The sequence below is a fragment of the Zalophus californianus genome, chromosome 10 (genome assembly GCF_009762305.2).
Source record: "Zalophus californianus isolate mZalCal1 chromosome 10, mZalCal1.pri.v2, whole genome shotgun sequence".
NCBI lineage: Eukaryota > Metazoa > Chordata > Mammalia > Carnivora > Otariidae > Zalophus > Zalophus californianus.
The window spans coordinates 49338616-49356731 of NC_045604.1; the positions used below are offsets into that span (position 1 = coordinate 49338616).

General features: G+C 43.7%; 2 protein-coding genes across 5 annotated transcripts in view; both read left to right on the top strand.

Annotated features, from left to right (window-relative positions):
- Window positions 1-5626, top strand: part of LOC113931931 (quinone oxidoreductase-like protein 2) — a 37107-nt gene extending 31481 nt beyond the window's left edge. For 2 of the 3 annotated variants that reach the window (XM_027610170.1, XM_027610172.1), the window contains 2 exons: window positions 2324-2506; window positions 3338-5626. In XM_027610170.1, the coding sequence (XP_027465971.1) occupies window positions 2324-2332 (9 nt within the window). In that variant the 3' untranslated portion in view covers window positions 2333-2506; window positions 3338-5626. The remainder of the gene's footprint in view (window positions 1-2323; window positions 2507-3337) is intronic. The other variant, XM_027610168.1, reaches the window with a different exon arrangement.
- A 28-nt stretch (window positions 5627-5654) lies between these two features.
- SEC16B (SEC16 homolog B, endoplasmic reticulum export factor) overlaps window positions 5655-18116 on the top strand; it is a 64596-nt gene continuing 52134 nt past the window's right edge. The window contains exon 1 of one of the 2 annotated variants that reach the window (XM_027610159.2): window positions 5655-6760. The gene's annotated coding sequence lies outside the window, so the exon portion shown is untranslated. Of the gene's footprint in view, window positions 6761-14169; window positions 14281-18116 lie in introns of those variants that run through there. The other variant, XM_027610157.2, reaches the window with a different exon arrangement.

Below are 18116 nucleotides of genomic sequence, written 5' to 3' on the forward strand. Positions count from 1 at the left end.
GAGCAGCACAGGAAATATATGACGGTGAGCAGAAGCTTACAAATCTAGTAGGGGAGATGGACATTAATTAAAATCACAAAACCATGTCAAATTAGTGCCCTGCAAAATATAATGGGGGAACGTAACTCAGGGAGGTCAAGAGAGGTTTCCCTGAGGAAAGACCCTTCAAACTCTGTCTGAAGATGGAGGCTTCTGGAACATTTAATTCTAGGAATTTAAAGAGGCAGGGAAGAAAGGGAGGAATGTTCTAGGGCCCTTTGGCAAATGAAAGCATGTGAGGGAGACAGGCTAAAAGAAGGGCAGTGGGGCTGGAGTGGGAGCAATGGAAACAGGTGTCGTGAGATGAGGCTGCCGGCAGGCTGATGAGGCTGATGATGCGGAAAGAGAAATGGACAGGATAGAGAGCACTGCAGGAGGCAAAAGTGGAAGGACTTGGTGTTAGATTGGATACGAGCAGCGTTGGGGAGAGGGAACGAAATGTCAAGATGATTCCTAGCTTCCCGGGGAGGTATTTGAGAGGAGGAGCATCAGAAGAGAATTGGGTCTTGGCAGTGGCAGGGGATATGATGGGGTCAGAGGATGAGTCTTTGTACATACTGAGACATCCAGATGTTAACTGTAGTTTTGTGTACTTGTCCAGTGCTCGGAAGAGAGGTGTGGCCTAGAGATAACAAATTTGGGTGTCATGTGCATGGAGGGTACCATCAGTGCCTGTGATAAGATTGTAGAGACAGCACGGAGAGAGAAGGGACAAGGGTCTAGACCAACCGTAAACATCCTTCCTCTCAATAGGGCTAGAGAGTGTTTTGTGACTGTGCTGTGGACCACCGAAAGGGCCCTGGAGAGGGCTAGTTTGGTGCTTTAACAGAAATCACAAGAGGTCATCAGGAAGGCTGTATTGTATTGCACAGTGGATAAAGCACGATTCTCTCAATGGATGATCAGCAACTCAGGCTGTACTTCCAGCTGTTTGACCTTGGGCTAGACTCATCTTTCCAATTTTCTCATGTGAAAAATGAAGATCATAATGCGTTTTTTTCTACCTTGCATGGTTCATGTGATGGCCAACTGAGATCCTGTATGTGAAAGCACTTTGTAAATTGTCATTTTCATGATAGATTATGAGGTTGTCTAGTACCAGCGTGTTGAAATTCAATTCAGAGTTGAAGCAGAACGTGTCTTTTTTCAGCATATGTTGGGCTGACATGGAGCAAAGGAATGGTTTGATTTTTAAAAGTGTCTCTCAAATATTTCTACACTTTATTTTAGCTGAAGTCATTGTGCTCTTTTATACAGAGTAATGGACAAAGTGACGGGCACCCGATGATCTGATGTACCTCAAAGACATACAGAACCTGACAAGGTCTAGGGAAGGATGCCTAAATTGATCCAGAGGGTAGAGAGGGTTCTTTTGTGAGGGCTGATAAAAGAATTATGGCTCTTCATTCTGGAAAGACACAGTCTGAGAGGAGAATATGATTGAAATTTATAAAATAATGAAAATCATAGAATAAAAATATGAATCTATTAAATCCCAGAGGTAGGGACAACTTTATCATTTTAAAGAAATAGTTTCAGGGCAAAGTAAAAATAGCAGGTTTTTACATAGGAATAGCACACATATGGAACTTACTACTCTCAAAGATTGCTAGGACCAAAATCAAATATTATAAGAGAAATATGTGTATTTCTGGAGGATAGTTTCATAGGAGATTATAAAATGAAATTAAAACAATTTGGGGGGGCGCCAGGGTAGCTCAGTTGGTTAAGCGTCTGCCTTCAACTCAGGTCATGATCCCAGAGTCCTGGGATCGAGCCCCGCCTAAGACTCCCTGCTCAGCGGGGAGTCTGCTTCTCCCTCTCCCTCTGCCCCTCCGCCAACCCCCTCTTGTGTGCTTTCTCAAATAAAAAAATAAAATCTTAAAAAAAACCCAATTTGGGTAAATCTCCCTGATCTTGGAGGATGGCACCGTAGAGAGTGGCCATGAAGCTTCCCTCTTCCCAACTGGTGTCCTTGGCCAGTTCAAGGTTCCTGAGTGGATATGCCGGAGAGGACAGAGCACAGAATTAGAGCTCAGTGGGCCTGGCTGCAAGTATTACCTCTCTGACCCTAGGGAGTCACTTCTTTTTTTTTTTGTACCTCAGTTTCCTAATCTTCAAAAAGAAAAAAAAAAGGTAATATCAACATTAAAACCTGCCTAATTATTGTGAAAAATTCAACTGAAGGGATGTCTGTGGAAGTGTTTTGTAGTTGATAAACATACCCGTATGAGTGTGAGAATTTCCACTTTTATTGTTGCATTTCTAAATCTATTTCCTTCAGGTGGGTTGACCTTCACCCTGTGCTTCCTGATCCTGGCCTCATTAGGAAGCAGTGTTTCCCAACTCAGAAATGAAGGAGAGCACTGAGGGCAGGGACAATCCCTTGTCCTCAAGGGAGGTGGAGAGAATGCAGATCTTTCTTCTTTCACCCTCTTTTCCTCCCTGTGAAGGTGGAGAAATAAAGGTAAGGAGAACTTTAAGCATCTCTCTTTCCACTTTGGCTGTTTTGGGTGGTAAGATGCCATCTAAAGACTGGGGTGCTCCTGGCTGGCTCAGTCAGTAGGGCATGCGACTCTTGATCTTGGGATTATAAGTTTGAGCCCCATGTTGGGTGTAGAGATTGCTTAAAAAAATGAAAAAAAAATGTTTTTAAAGATTTCACCTATTTATTTGACAGAAAGAGAGATGGAGAGAGAGAGAGACAGAGAGCACAAGCAGGGGGAGCAGCAGAGGGAGAAGGAGAAGCAGGCTCTCCGCTGAGCAGGGAGCCCAATGTGGAGCTCGATCCCAGGACCTTGATATCATGACCCGAGCTGAAGGCAGACGCTTAACCAACTGAGCCACCCAGGCATTCCCCGCCCCCCCCAAAAGAAATCTTAAACAAAATTAAAACCAAACAAAAACCCTTGGGTGTTCCAGTTTTGGGGCGACTTTGAGGGTTCTTACAGATCTTAGGAAAACTAAAAAAGGTGAGTACAGGGCTGGATGAGAAAAACCATGGGGACTGGTTTCTTTTTTTTTTTTTTTTAAGATTTTATTTATTTATTTGAGAGAGAGAGAATGAGAGATAGAGAGCACGAGAGGGAAGAGGGTCAGAGGGAGAAGCAGACTCCCTGCCGAGCAGGGAGCCCGATGTGGGACTCGATCCCGGGACTCCAGGATCATGACCTGAGCCGAAGGCAGTCGCTTAACCAACTGAGCCACCCAGGCGCCCGGGACTGGTTTCTTAATGGCATCTATAGGTTTAGAATTTAAGGGAGAGAGAAAAATAATGACTCTGAAATTTCCTTTCAAGACGACCACTGCAGTTCACTATGCCGGAAAGCCGATGGAGATCTGGAGGGAGAGACTGTGTCTTGCCTGGAGGGTCCTCTGAATCTCCTGTGTACCCTAAGGAATCCGACTTTGGCAGAGGAGATCCAGGAACAGCAGGAAGAGAGAATTGATAACAAATAACTTCTTATTTCCACCATAGCAAATATGAACTGCTTTGCCTGGCTTCCAAGCACTCCACCCACCGTACCATCTCCCCTGACCTCATTTCCCATGGGGTAGAATGGAAGGAAAATGGCCCAGAAGCCAAGACAGCCCTCGATTTGAATGTTGGCCTCAGCACTCATTAGCTGTGTGAGTTCAGCTTCGAGTCCATAAAATGGTGGTAATAGTAACCCCCTTATCCTTGAGTTGCAGTGAGGTCAGATGAGGTTATATTTGTGAAGCACTTAGCATAGTGCCTGGCACATCATAGGCCCTAAATAAATGTCAGCCTTTGTCACGACCCATCAGTACCCTCTATTCTAAGGAGATGGACTGCTAGATAATGAGCTCCGTGAGTGCGGGGACCAAGATGTGCTTTGCTCACTATGTGTCTGTGGTGTACATACACAGAGCCTAAAGAAATGAATTTCTCTGCACCAAGCCCCTCTCATTCCTTTTCTGTGCAAGTTATATCCATTCAAGGCCCCGCTGAAGGCTCATTTCCTCCGGGAAAGCAGCTCATATTGATCTTGCTCGCTTAGGAACTCCCGTAGCACTCAATTCAGCCCTTAGAGAGACATGGATTTGCATAGTTGTCTTTTTGCATCGTATATGTTAGTCTTAGCCTTCAACGACGTTCAGCATTTAGTGAACATTTGCTATGATCAGGGCCTTGGTTTACAGATGCAACCAGGGAGAAGTTCCTTCGTCTCAGGACCTTTATCTGAGGACAATTTCCCCCTACATGGGACCCAGTGGAGCAAAGTGCCCATCTTGCTGTTCTTACGTGCTGCTTTGGACACGTGACACAGTGGGATGCTTTGCAGGAACTTCTCCCTTTGAGGTCCTGGGAGACATATGTTCTGGCACTTACTGCGTCTTCATTCCTGGTATCTTTCCTGATGGGAAAGCTGTGCAGGGGGTTTGTATTATGGCTCATTTGTCTCAAAAGACAGAAAGCAATACTCAGAATACTTTTTCTTCATAAGAGCATCATTCCCATGTCAAATGGTGTCATTCTCACATTACCCAGGGCAATTGCTTAAAAGATTCCTCTTCCTTTCCTTTTGTTCTGAAACATGCAAAACACCAGTGGTAGAAGCTGGACGAGGCCCACCTGACTCTCTTTCTCCATTACTTTCTGAGGAAAGAATCAAGGGCAATGTCTTTTTTGAAGGCAGGTCTGGGGAAGTGGTACCAGCACCTGCATGTCTCCTGCCTTTGGTTTCTGCTCCTGTCTCAGGCTTACTTTCTGATGTGGATTCCAGGCCACCTTTCTCGGTTCTGATGAAGCCGGGAACCACTGTGACCCACCGGGGACCCTTCCCTGCAGCTTGCAAGTCAGGGTCAATCACCTAGCTATTCCCATTGAACAATTCCCTTTTCACTTCAGCTTGTAAAATTTCTGATATATATATGTATATATATATATATATACACACATATATATATATTTTCATTTTTATCCTCTCCTTTTCTTTAAAGGTTATTTTAAAGTTAAAAATAACCATAAGGAGACCTTGTGATCCTCTTCTCACTGACCCAGATATTTTAAGAGTTTAAGACAGCAGCTCCACATCTGGGGATACAGGCTGGCTCTCGGGAGCCAATTAGCTAAATGTGATAATAAAATATTAATCCTATTTCCCACACATAAAACACTCCTTGTTTTTCCCTTGCCGATCCAAACCCTACTCACCCTTCAATGCATTGTACAAAAAGCCATGGACTTGAGGCTAAAAAACTTGGGCTTGGTCCCTAACTTGGAAACCTGCAAGCTGTCTGACCTTGGGCAAGTCACTTTATGTGTGTGGACATTGGTTTCTTCCCCTGGAAAACCGGGATGCTAATTGTCTCACAGAGTTAAGGTTGAAGGCTTTGGGTCCAGCCTAGTGCCTGGGGTCCCCAAAACAGATTCTAAGGAAATACTTATCAAACTCCAGGAAGCCCGATTTGAGTAATCCTGGGATCATTAATCTCTCCTATTTGGGGATTTCTGTATTACTGAGTCTGTCTACACCATGAATTTAACAGTTAACTAGATCTTTTTTTTTTTTTTAACATTTTATTTATTTATTTGAGAGAGAGAGAGAATGAGAGAGAGAGAAAGCACATGGGGGGGGGAGGGTCAGAGGGAGAAGCAGACTCCCTGCCGAGCAGGGAGCCCGATGCGGGACTCAATCCAGGGACTCCAGGATCATGACCTGAGCAGAAGGCAGTCGCTTAACCAACTGAGCCACCCAGGCGCCCAACAGTTAACTAGATCTTGTCTTTCATCTGTGGCTCTAGTGTTTTCACATCCTCAACTGCTGGATAGGTTCCTTTGCAGGATGGTGCCATGTGTTTTATTTTTCTCGTGTCAATGTTGCAGTAATAGGCACTTAATCCTTGATAATTGATTGATAAAGTACATCACCCATCTTACTAAATTTGGGTTCTGTAGCACAAGAGAGGTTATTTTCATTGTCTTTATCTCTAATTTCACCGCCTGATCCTAGTGGTGAGATCGTAGGAAATCTTTTTTTTTTTTTAAAGATTTTATTTATTTATTCATGAGAGACAGAGGGAGAGAGAGAGAGAGAGAGAGAAGCAGAGGGAGAAGCAGGCTCCCAAGGAGCAGGGAGCCCAATGCGGGACACGATCCCAGGACCCTGGGATCATGACCCGAGCCGAAGGCAGACGCTTAATGACTGAGCCACGCAGGTGCCTGAGATCATAAGAAATCTTTTAGGCTTTCATTATCTTGTCAATTTTAGCTTCTCATCAAATATGTGCTATTCATTTGTTCAGGGTACTGCTGACCTGCCATGAACACAAAGTTTGTTTGAATTGCTTACCCACTATAAGGATGGGTTTTCCACTGAATCAGCTTTGTTTTCTCACTCAGGCAGGGTTGAGGTCCTGGTGAGACCTCCAGCTTTCGCTGCCCTGGAACTGAGGTCTCTAAAGCAGGCCTGTAGTTGCCCTCTTCTGTGGTGACAGGCTCTCAGGGGAATTAGAGATTTATTTATTTATTTGAGAGAGAGAGAGAGAGAGAGCATGAGCAAGTGGAGGTAGGGGCAGAGGGAGAGAGAATCCTGAAGCAGACTCCCTGCTGAGCACAGAGCCTGCCTTGGCTCCATCCCAGGACCCTGAGATCACTACCTGAGCCAAAATCAAGAATCGGCTGCTTAACCGACTGAGCCACCCCGGTGCCCTCTCCGTGGATTTAAGAGCAGCCCCAGGAGCCTGTATTCTTGGGGTAAGAACAGTGCCCTGGCTGTCACATCCCCTCCATGAATTGCCCCATGAATGGTTGTGGGTTCAGTTGTGTTCCCCCCCAAAAAGGTATGTTGAAATCCTAGCCCTCAGTACCCCATGACTGTGACCTTATTTGGAGATAGGGTCTTTGTAATTGTAATCAAGAGGAGGTCACACTGAATTCGGATGGCCCTTAACCCCATGACAGTTACCCTTATAGGTAGAGAGAGATTTGGACACAGAGGGGGATGGCCATGTGAAGACAGGCACAGAAAATGGAGTGATGCAGCCATGAGCCAAAGGATGCCAGGGATTGATGGGAGCCACCAGAACCTATGAAAAGGGAAGGAAGTATTCTCTGCTAGAGTCTTCAGAGGGAGCATGGCCCTGCTGACACCCTGATTTTAGACTTTGGCCTTCAGACCTATGAGGAAATAAATTCCTACTATTTTAAGCCACCAAGTTTGTGATAATTTGTTACAGCAGCCTTAGGAAACTAATATACCGCCCAAGAGTCTAAATATAATACAAAAGGGAGGTTTTAACTGAAGTCAGTTACCCATCTTCCGCTAAAAGGCCTTGCTACTAATCCCATCATGCCTTGTGATTACCTTTGTGATTCCCTCAATCCAGCGCTCCTGGGTCTCCTTCCCCACACAGCTCAGTACATATCCTTATTTGACTTTATCTCCCACCCCCTCCCACTAGGTCCTCAGCCTCTTCTCTGAATGTCCCTCTCACTGTTCTGCTCTGACTGATACCCAACTCACTCCTGAGGACATGGAGCTACCCCTCAAGAGTCCCAGGGCCTGATGGAGCGGCCGGTGTCTGCTTTGCTCCTCATGGTCACTCCTGGACCACTGCTCCTCGCTGCCCCTTCCCCACTGGCTCTGAAGGACAGGCCGTCCAATCTCCATAAACCTCCCATGCTGGGCCAGTCACCAACTCGAGGTCACTCCTCCAGTGCAACCCGGAGCCCTGCTGGCTCACGTCCATACTCTTTACCACTCCTCTCCTCAGGCCCGCTGGTTGGCCTGCTTAGACCAATCAACTCCAGCCCTGGCTGCACTTCAGAATTATTTGGGAAACTTTTAAAAAACCTCGGGCACTGCCACCCCCACCTCTGAACCAATTGAGCTGGAATTAGAGAATCGGAGGCCCGTGTATATTTTAGGAGCTCCCCAGGTCATTCTAGTATGTGGCCAGGTTTGCGACCCCTGGTATGGGTGATCAACAATGACTTCTCAGCCAAATAGTCTTACAGTAACGCTCTGTGTTGCTCATTAGTAGGACTTGTACTAGTACTAGTACTGGTGGATTTCTGGCACCCCTCTCCAGCTACTACCTTCTCACTTCCAGCTTGCTCCCTCTGGAACCCCACTCCAGCCATTGTTGGGTCTCACTCCGTCCACCAGGCCATCATCCCTAGACCTTGTCACCGTCCATCATGGCCCTCAGGCCTTGCCCTCAGACACTCACCTGAGTCCATGGAACAGGCTCAATGCCCTTGCCTCTCTCCCCTCTACTGCCTTTACCTGCCAAACCCCCAGATCTGGTAACACTCTACTCACCTACTCAGGTCTGCATCCAAGCACCAAATCTCCAAATGTGGCTGGATTAAAAATACGAAGCAGGCTTGCTGGTCTTAATTTTATGAACTCAGAGCTTGAGTGGATTCTCAGCGGTGCCTGGCAACACTGTCTTATTTCCCCCGTTAATTTGCTTCCCTATTATTCAAGAGGCTCTTTTACACCTTCTCTCTCCAAACCAGCTCCCTCCAGAATCCAAACTTCTCACTCCTCCGCTAGGCCAACCTTGTTCCTGTCTCAAGATATTTGCACTTCGAGTTCACTCTACCTTCCACATTTTTCCCCGGATCTTGCCATAGAACACCCCTCATTGGTTTTATCTCACCTTCTCAGGGAAGTATTCCCTGATTCTTCTACCTAAAATAAGCCTTCCATCTCGATCCCGACACTCCATCCTCTGACTTGTTCTTATTTTCTTTATAGCACTTACCATCGTCTGATAGGACATGATGGGTTTATTTATTTATTTATTTTAAAGATTTTATTTATTTATTTTAATGATTTTATTTATTTGAAAGATAGAATGAGATAGAGAGAGAGCATGAGAGGGGGGAGATCAGAGGGAGAAGCAGACTCCCCGCCAAGCAGGGAGCCCGATGCGGGACTCAATCCCGGGACTCCAGGATCATGACCTGAGCCGAAGGCAGTTGCTCAACCAACTGAGCCACCCAGGCGCCCATGATGGGTTTATTTTTGTTTGCTTATCTGTCTCCCTCACAAGCATACAAGCTTTATGAAGGCAGTTCCCTTCTTTTTTTTTTTAAGCTTTTATTTTTAAGTAATCTTTATCATGGGGCTCAAACTCATGACCCTGAGATCAAGGGTCACATGCTCTACTGACTGAAGCAGCCAGGCGCCCCTGAAGGCTGTTCCCTTCTGATCTGCCTAGTTCATGTCTAGATCCCCAACACCACGTCCAGTGCCTGGCACACTGTAAGCTCTTAGTGAATGAAGGAGTGAACGAACAAACAAAGGAATGGGTCTATGTTGTGTATTTTTGAACTGCTGACTTGGGAGGCTGTGAAACCTGTGATTAATACCATGTGCTGGATCCAAAGTCTGGTTCGACCAGGGCTAACTGTGGGACGTGGAGTGCATTACTCAGTCTCTCTGAGCTCCCATTTTCTGATTTGTAAGGAGGGGAGGATCTTCTTCGTTGGTGAATATGTGGAGATACAGGGGGAATGGCATGTGGAGAGAGCGCATGGAATAATAATAATAGTAATAACTAATATTATTAGGCTGCAGTTATAAACCATAGACTGTAGCACTTTTCTAAGTGCTTTACCTGTAATGACTCAGTTGCAGTTGACTCTTGAACAACCTGGGTTTGAACTGCATGAGTTCACTTATACATGGATTTTTTGGATAAATACAGTACAGGGCTGTAAATGCATTTGCCTTATGATTTTTTGCCTTATGATTCTTAATAACATCTTTTTCTAGCTGACTTTATTGTAAGAATACGTATCATAATACATATAACATACAAAACGTGTTAATTGACTTTTGTCGCTAAGGCTTCTGGTCAGTCAGTAGTTAAGTTTTCGGGGAGTCAAAAGTTATGCAGGAGTTTTGACTGCGCAGGGGGCTGGGGACTGGGCGCCCCAACCCCCGTGTTCTCCAAGGATCAACTGTACTTTTCTCAACAACCCCTGAAGTTGTTACTATTAACCCCATTTTACAGATACAGAAACTGAGGTCCAGGGAAGGGAGATGCAGTAATTTACCTGACATCAATGGATCTAGAGAGTGGCAAAGTCAGGACCCCAGCCTGGTGGTGTGGCTTCGGAGCCCAGGCATGTAACTGTTGCGATATACTGCCTCTGCTCAAAATCTTCTTGCATAATCTCTCCTGGGGAGTTCAAGATGTTTTCCCATCACTTGACAGTCTTGTGGTGGGAAAACATAAGATTTTGGGGCTGCTGTATATAAGTAGTTTAGTTCAAGGGATGGAGCTTACAGTTCTTTCAAGTAGAAACATTTGTACTTGTTTCCTGCCATGAATTTTGGTTTTAGCAAAGTGAAAGCCAATACCTCCAATCTGCTGCTGATATTTGAAAGAACGTGCCTACGAGACCCAAAAGGTATGTATTTGGGACCTAACCATCATTGCATTTTTCCACCTTTTATTCCATTGTTTAGTTACATACAGGTCTATAACTTCTCCAATTTACCCAAGATATCTGAGCCAAGGAAAATGCAGGATTATGAATATATGGATGTATGCTTTTTGCACATTTTCCAAATGTGTCTTTTTTTAAGTCAGGGAAAACAAGACTGCAAGATTGTCGTCAGATCAGGGTCACGAGTCCTGTGTCACTTAAGTCCCAGTATCATCAATACTAGCCTGAAGAGTAGAAGTATTCTTAAGTAAGAAAGCTCATAATTTGAGGGGTGCCTGGGTGGCTCAGTCGTTAGGCGTCTGCCTTCAGCTCAGGTCATGATCCCAGGGTCCTGGGATTGAGCCCTGCATTGGGCTCCCTGCTCAACCAAGAGCCTGCTTCTCCCTCTCCTGCTCCCCCAGCTTGTGTTCCCTCTCTAGCTGTCTCTCTCTCTGTGTGAAATAAATAAATAAAATCTTAAAAAAAAAAAGAAATCTCATAATTTGAATATTCTTTCATATCTCTTTTAGCATTGATTTCTTTTCTCATCCCTCTCGAAATTACCTTATGCTTCTCTCCTTCTCCTGATCTCTTCTCACGTTTACTACTGACATTCCACATTGGGCACTTATTTACATTCTCCTTTTTTTTTTAAGATTTTATTTATTCATGAGAGATGGAGAGAGAGAGAGAGAGAGAGAGAAGCAGAGGGAGAAGCAGGCTCCCAAGGAGCAGGGAGCCCGATGCGGGACTCGATCCCAGGATCCTGGGATCATGACCTGAGCCGAAGGCGATGCTTAAAACATCTGAGCCACCCAGGTGCCCTACATTCTCCTTTTTATGGATCTCTCTATGTATCCTTCGTTTCTTATAGTTGAATGATTATTATCAAGATAAAAGACAGTACACTAATCATAAGACAAGGTGGCAAATGCAGTTCATATTTAACTATTCTTCGTGTAAATCTAAGGAGGTGCTCTTTGCATACAAAGCAAGAATATGGTAATTAGGAGTGTCTTCTCTAGTTATGACAAGTCACATTAGGCAGGATCTATCCTTAATATTTACAGCACAATGTTGTGGGATAATCTCTGAGAACCAGAGCCCTAAGTTCTACTTGTATGACCTTGGACAAGTTATTTAAAACTCTCTGAATCTCCATTTCTATCCAAACTGATGGGTGGAAATAAAAATCCTTTGGGATTAAAAAAATTTGACTCTACTCTGGGTTATTTTTGTAGTTGAAAGTGAAAGAACATTTCTTTTTAAAAAGTTGTTTTTAAGACAGTTCTATAATTCAGAGATTTTACCTAAATCAGTCATTTTCCTCATTTAAGTTTAAAATCAGGAGCTTCCCCAATTCCAGAGTAATGAATAAACACCAACAAGATATGCCTTCTGATTCATACACATATCTACTTGCTACACAGTCCTTATGGAGTGGGGACATCCTGAATTTTCTGTGATTGCCCCAGTTAAGAAAAACTCTGTGTTGTTGTTTACACAATAAAGATAATTTAATGTCTAAGTATATTCATATATCTCGCTTCATTTTAATTCAGAAAATGGGGCCAGTGACTACCTAGTGACCTTTTCCGTGTTTTAATTATGTAAAATGTATTGGTTACTTGGTCACTGATCAATAAGCGCTCATTTCCCAATCTCTGGTTTGTTACTGAAATGTAGGGATTGGTTGGTCAACTCCAGCTTCTTTCTTTTTCTCAATAATTGACATATTCCTAAATGATTTCTGGCCACCACTACGGCATCACCTGGGACGGTGTGGATTACAGAATTCAGTAACATCGCTGTGCGTGTGTGCACTGTGGAAACTTCCCTCTGCGCCCACATCATGGAAGGGGGAAGAAGGACCCACCTCTGACATCACCCTCAGGGAGAGGAGAGCTGTGTGAGGTCTGGGCTAAAAAGTATTTTACACTTCTCTTTGGCATGGCTTGTCTGCTCCAGAGAAGCATGAGAACATCTTTAGAATTCTTGAGTGTTTTGGAGACACACAGAGAAAAAAAAAAACAACCCAAATCTATTTAAGATTCAGCAGAGGGGCTGAATAGTTCAGCCCCATAATAGTTCAGGCAAGATACCACTTGTCATAATTTTTACACAATAAAAATAGCTTTATTGTTTCTTCTGATGATATAAATAAAAGTTTTTCCTTGAAAAAAATCGAAGTATTATGTGCCTGGGTGGCTCAGTTGGTTAGGCATCTGCCTTTGGCTCAGGTCATGATCCCCGGGTCCTGGGATCAAGTCCCGCATCAGGCTCCCTGCTCAGGGGGGAGCCTGCTTCTCCCTCTGCCTGCCGCTCCCCCTGCTTGTTCTCTCTCTCTCAAATAAAATCTTTAAAAAATTGAAGCATATATAAAATGATAGAGAATAAAATCAAAGTCAGATGGCATTCTAACACCTGAAGACATCTAATTAACACTTTTGTGAACTTAACATCTACTTCTCTTTAAGCACACACGTCATTCACATACATATAATTTTACAGGAGTGATGTAGTAAATGCTGCTTATTGTGAAGCCTTTAAAAAAGTTACTTGTGCCCTTACCCACTGCCCTTGCACTTTCTCTCTCTCAAACAAAGGAAGTATTTTAACTGCCCAGGATGTATCTTTTATATTCTTTTGTCTATGTAGATACATAAATACTCATATAATTACATATATGCATATATAATAACATATAATAATATATTCCTTTTTACTCAAAAGATTTCATAACAACCCCAAATGGGATAATATTACATACTTTTTTTTGCTTGGTTAATATGCCATAGAAACCCCTCCAAGTGAACTGCTACAACTCTAATTTACTATTTGTTACTAGATATCCTAATATTCCATGACATAAATGTCACATAATCTATTCAACAATTTCCCTATTCATGAGCATTCACTTTCTTATTTTTTTGAAATGAAATTCACTTTTTAAAAAATATTTTATTTATTTATTTGACAGAGAAAGACATAGTGAGAGAGGGAACACAAGCAGGGGGGAGTGGGAGAGGGAGAAGCAGGGGGGAGTGGGAGAGGGAGGGAGTGGGAAAGGGAGAAGCAGGCTTCCCGCTGAGCAGGGAGCCCAATGTGGGGCTCGATCCCAGGACCCTGGGATCATGACCTGAGCCGAAGGCAGTTGCTTCACTGAGCCACCCAGGCGCCCCAAAATGAAATTCACTTTTTTGAAAGGAAATTCATTTCACTCCAACCTCATGATTTTCAATTATTTATTTATTTTTAAAAAAAGATTTTATTTATTTATTTGAGAGAGGGAGAGGGACACGCAGACTCCCCCCCTGAGCAGAAAGCCCGACACGGGGCTCAATCCCAGGACCCTGAGATCATGACCTGAGCTGAAGGCAGACACTTAATCATCTGAGCCACCCAGGCGCCCCTCAAGCTCGTGATTTCTTAATGAACTAAAATCTATAATACTGAATCAACGTCTCTAAATTTTACTCTTTCAGTTTCGAATTCTGCCTTTTTTGCTCAGTTGTTAACTTGCTGTCATGATTGTTTAGAAAGTCGACCCGATATTTAGACCAGGAAAGGGTATGCGTGGATTCTTTCTCTCATCTCAGGTAGTGGCCTCTTTTACTAAGACCTTCTCAATATGGCGGTCAGATCATGTTTCCAGCCTCAGAGTCCACACAGAGAATCGTTCCGTTGGGAAACTGCTGCTCAAGCAGAAAGGTTCTGGGCGGCTGACGTGGCATCCCAGTTTCCAGGGTCTACCAGCTGTGAGAAACAGCAGGCTGTCAGGATGGGCTATAGCAGCAACAGCAACTCCCGATTTAGGGGCAAGAGATGTAAGTACTTATTTTCACCATTAACCAAACCAAACTCAAACTGAAGAATGCTAAGAGGGAATCCAGTTCCCACCAGAGACTCTTCTAACAGATTCATTTGAGAAGCATTTGGTCTCAACCAGAGTAGAAAGGCATCAAACTGGCACAAGGTCTGCAGCCAAACGAAGAACCTCCCAGGGTCTTGTTTTACAAAGCAAACTTCAGCTGCGGCTAATGTCCCTTTCCAACCCCTTAAAGTGCCTGCGTGCTGCGGCAGGGGCTGTCCCCCGTGGGATGGCATGCGTTGCTAATGTGTGAAAAGAACATGGGATTTCAACTTCCATAAAAATTTTAGGCAGGTTTGATTATGGGACGAGGAAAGGAGCCTCTGCAGTTACAGGGTCATGGGGAGAGGAGAGAGCCTGTTAAATATTTTAAGGAGGATTCAGATTGGTGAAAGCTGACTTGGAGGCAACGTGGGAACTTCTGCGTTCTCGGGCTCTGGCTTGGGGTGTGGTGCCTGCCAACCCAATGACAAATGAAACCCTGATGTGGATCCTTTAGCAAGCGGTGGCTCTAGGGCCCCTGCGGCTTGGGGGGGGGGTGCTTTCTTTATGAAACCTACCTCATGTATCACCTTCCACCCTGGAAGCATTGTCCAGAGTCTCTGGTGTTTTCTGAGTTCACAAACCATGTGTTTATGGGTTGGTGATTTCTCTTTCTTTCTGTTGAGACCTTTTACTCTGATGTTTAGCTCTGCATGAAACCTCATGAATGACCAGTAACGGTCTGCTCTGAGTGTGGTTAACTGACTAACATATTTTTGCTTGTCGCCTCTATGCTGGGGATATCTAAGTGAACAATATGGAAGAGGTTTCTGGCCCCGTGGAGTTTGCTGCCCAGCAGGAGAAACAGATGTTATGACAGGACAAACGAACAGTGGATGGAGAGTTAGGAGACCTGGAATCAGGTCCTGGCCTTGATCCCAATGAACCAGACGGCACTCTGGGCTTCGGTTTATTGCTGTAAAATGAATGGGTTGGGGAGGATGGCCTCTTCAGTAATTGATTCCTCACCTAGTGTGAGTTTTTTCCTTGCTGAACAGATTTTCACACAGCCTTGAATTTGTGCCACATCCAATTTGGGAAGGGGGCAGTTTGGCGGGGGCGGGGGACGGGGGAGGCTTTCTTTATGAAACCTACCTCATGTGTCACCAACCAGGCTTCATCAGATCATGATTTTCTGTAACAGAAACTTGAAGGACAATATCATACTGATAGAAGGAAAGGTTGCTTCCAAGAAAGAAGTCTTAAAGGTAGCAATTGCATACAGACTTATCTTAAATATCTGAGTTTCTATTTTCAAATGGTTATTGATTGGAACAAGTACTTTTCCAACTGCTGCTGATTTTTGAGGGGAAAGACACAAAAGTCTGACACTATGGAAAATGAAAATTGCTTGAAATAGGTGTGACTCACAGGCTACAGCTTGAAAGAAATTAAACCGAGTAAAAAATAAGCCAGGCTGTGGTTTCAGATAGAATAGAAAATACCATAAAAAAAAAAAGGAGAAAGAAAAAAATAAAAATACCCATCTTGGTGACTGAGCAGTGCATCCTCAGCGTCCAGAAACTTATCACCATCAGCTCAGTCATTTTTGGCTTTGAAAATTGTGGGAGTTTCGTTGAGATGTTTTAATAGAATGTTGGATAAAATCAATTCCTTTAATATAATTAGCATGCATAATTTTTTGCCCATCAGCCTTGCTTAGCCTAGGTCACAAAATTATCCACACGGGCATTCATACATCCCTCACTGCCCTTTCCCTTCTCAATGGCATAAATGTACTTCCTGACCCCGGAGTAATCCCTTCTCTTGGGCTATGAACTCCATACCCATTGGCCTCCTGGGGGGACCACATCCATCAGTCATTCCCTTTATTAACCCATCTTTTCTCTAATTGGCTTTCCACCATAGTGTCTCCCATTTTATACCAACCAACCAACCAACCAACCAGTCAGCCAATGAAAACCCCTCATAGTTTCTCCTTACTGTCCTATCCCTTTTCAGATCATTCCACCAACCCTATGGAATCCAGGGGATACTTTCAAGTTCTTATATAACTTGATCTCTTACTATATTTTTTCTCTTTACTTCTTCCTCTTTCTTGACACACTCTCCTTCCTTGACTTTCTTTTTTTTTTTTTCTTCCAAGATTTTATTTAATTCAAGATAGTTAACATATAGTGTAGTATTGGTTTCAGGAGTAGAATTTAGTGATTCATCACTTACATATAACACCCAGTGCTCATCACAACACGTGCCCTCAATGCCCATCACCCATTTAACCCATCCCTTCACCCACCTCCCCTCCAGCAACCCTCAGTTTGTTCTCTATAGTTAAGAATCTCTTATGGTTTACCTCCCTCTCTGTTTTTTGTTTTTTTTTTTTAAGATTTTATTTATTTATGTGACAGAGACACAGTGAGAGATGGAACTCAAGCAGGGGGAGTGGGAGAGGGAGAAGCAGTCTCCCCGTGGAGCAGGGAGCCCGATGCGGGGCTTGATCCCAGGACTCTGGGATCATGACCTGAGCTGAAGGCAGACGCCCAATGACTGAGCCACCCAGGCGTCCCTTCCTCTCTGTTTTTATCTTATTTTATTTTTCCTTTTCTTCCCCTATGTTCACCTGCCTGTTTCTTAAATTCCTCCTTCCTTAACTTTCTTGATGCTGTTCTAACTTATGCCTTCACAGTCCACATGGACTTGTCTTTCTCTGCTTTTACCTTAAGCTATTTTTTAAATTTATTTTGAAGTTTGTGCTTTTCCTTGACAATTTTATCTGCATCCATGATTTTAATGATGGGTTGTGTGCTGATAACACTGAAATCAAAGCACATATAAATCTTCAGGAAAGAAGCAACGTATAAACAAATAAATCCCACCCACCACAAATGTGAGTTCCTGCAGACTTCTCTCAGGAACTCCTGACTCATTCACTGCCTGAGACAACTCTGGTACATTGTCCTGCAGGCAGCTCAACTTACCATGGCCACCTGAATTTTCCTTTCCACACAAAACCTGCTGCTTCCAGTAAAAGACAGTTCAGTCTTGATCAGGGACATGACAAGGCCAGAACTGTGTAAATTCAATTATCCTCTAAATCTCATTTATTCTGCTTCTTTGTTCTGTCTTGGATCTGATTCCCACCCCCTGCTCACATTTGCCTTTCCTCCAGAGCTTTAGTTTGGCTTGCATTGACTTTAACAAGGAAGATGTTGGCAACTGCATTTTAAGGCTCACCCTGCCTTCAGTCTGGCACTCCCCAAACCATTCTCTACATGGTGCCTTGTGTGATTTTTTAAAATGCTCTTCATAGTATTTAGCAAAAATTCCAGATCTTTGTGATTCATTCCCAGCTTGACCATATGGACTCATTTCTCCCATTCCCCTGAATGGGCATTAGCCTCTAGTCTTATTGAATATGGTAGGTCACCAAAGCCTGCCCAACTGAACATCCCCTCTATACCTTTGTACTTACTGATTCCTCCTCTGGAATCATCCCCATGCCCCAATTCACCCTGGTTAGTGCTAATTATCCAACAAGGTTCAGTGAGCATTTCTACCTCAGGAAGCCTTGCCTGAGTTAGCTGTCCTTCCCAGATGATACATTAATTTTTGTAACAATTATCACATTTTATTAAAGTGATTCATTTACTTTATTTGCCTTTCCAGTTGGTGGTGAAAATCTAAGAAACAGAATTATGTCTTATTTCTGTATCCCTACTGCCTACAACAGCATGAAGCACATAATTGTTATTCAATAACTGCTACTGAATGAATGAATTGTGGACAGAT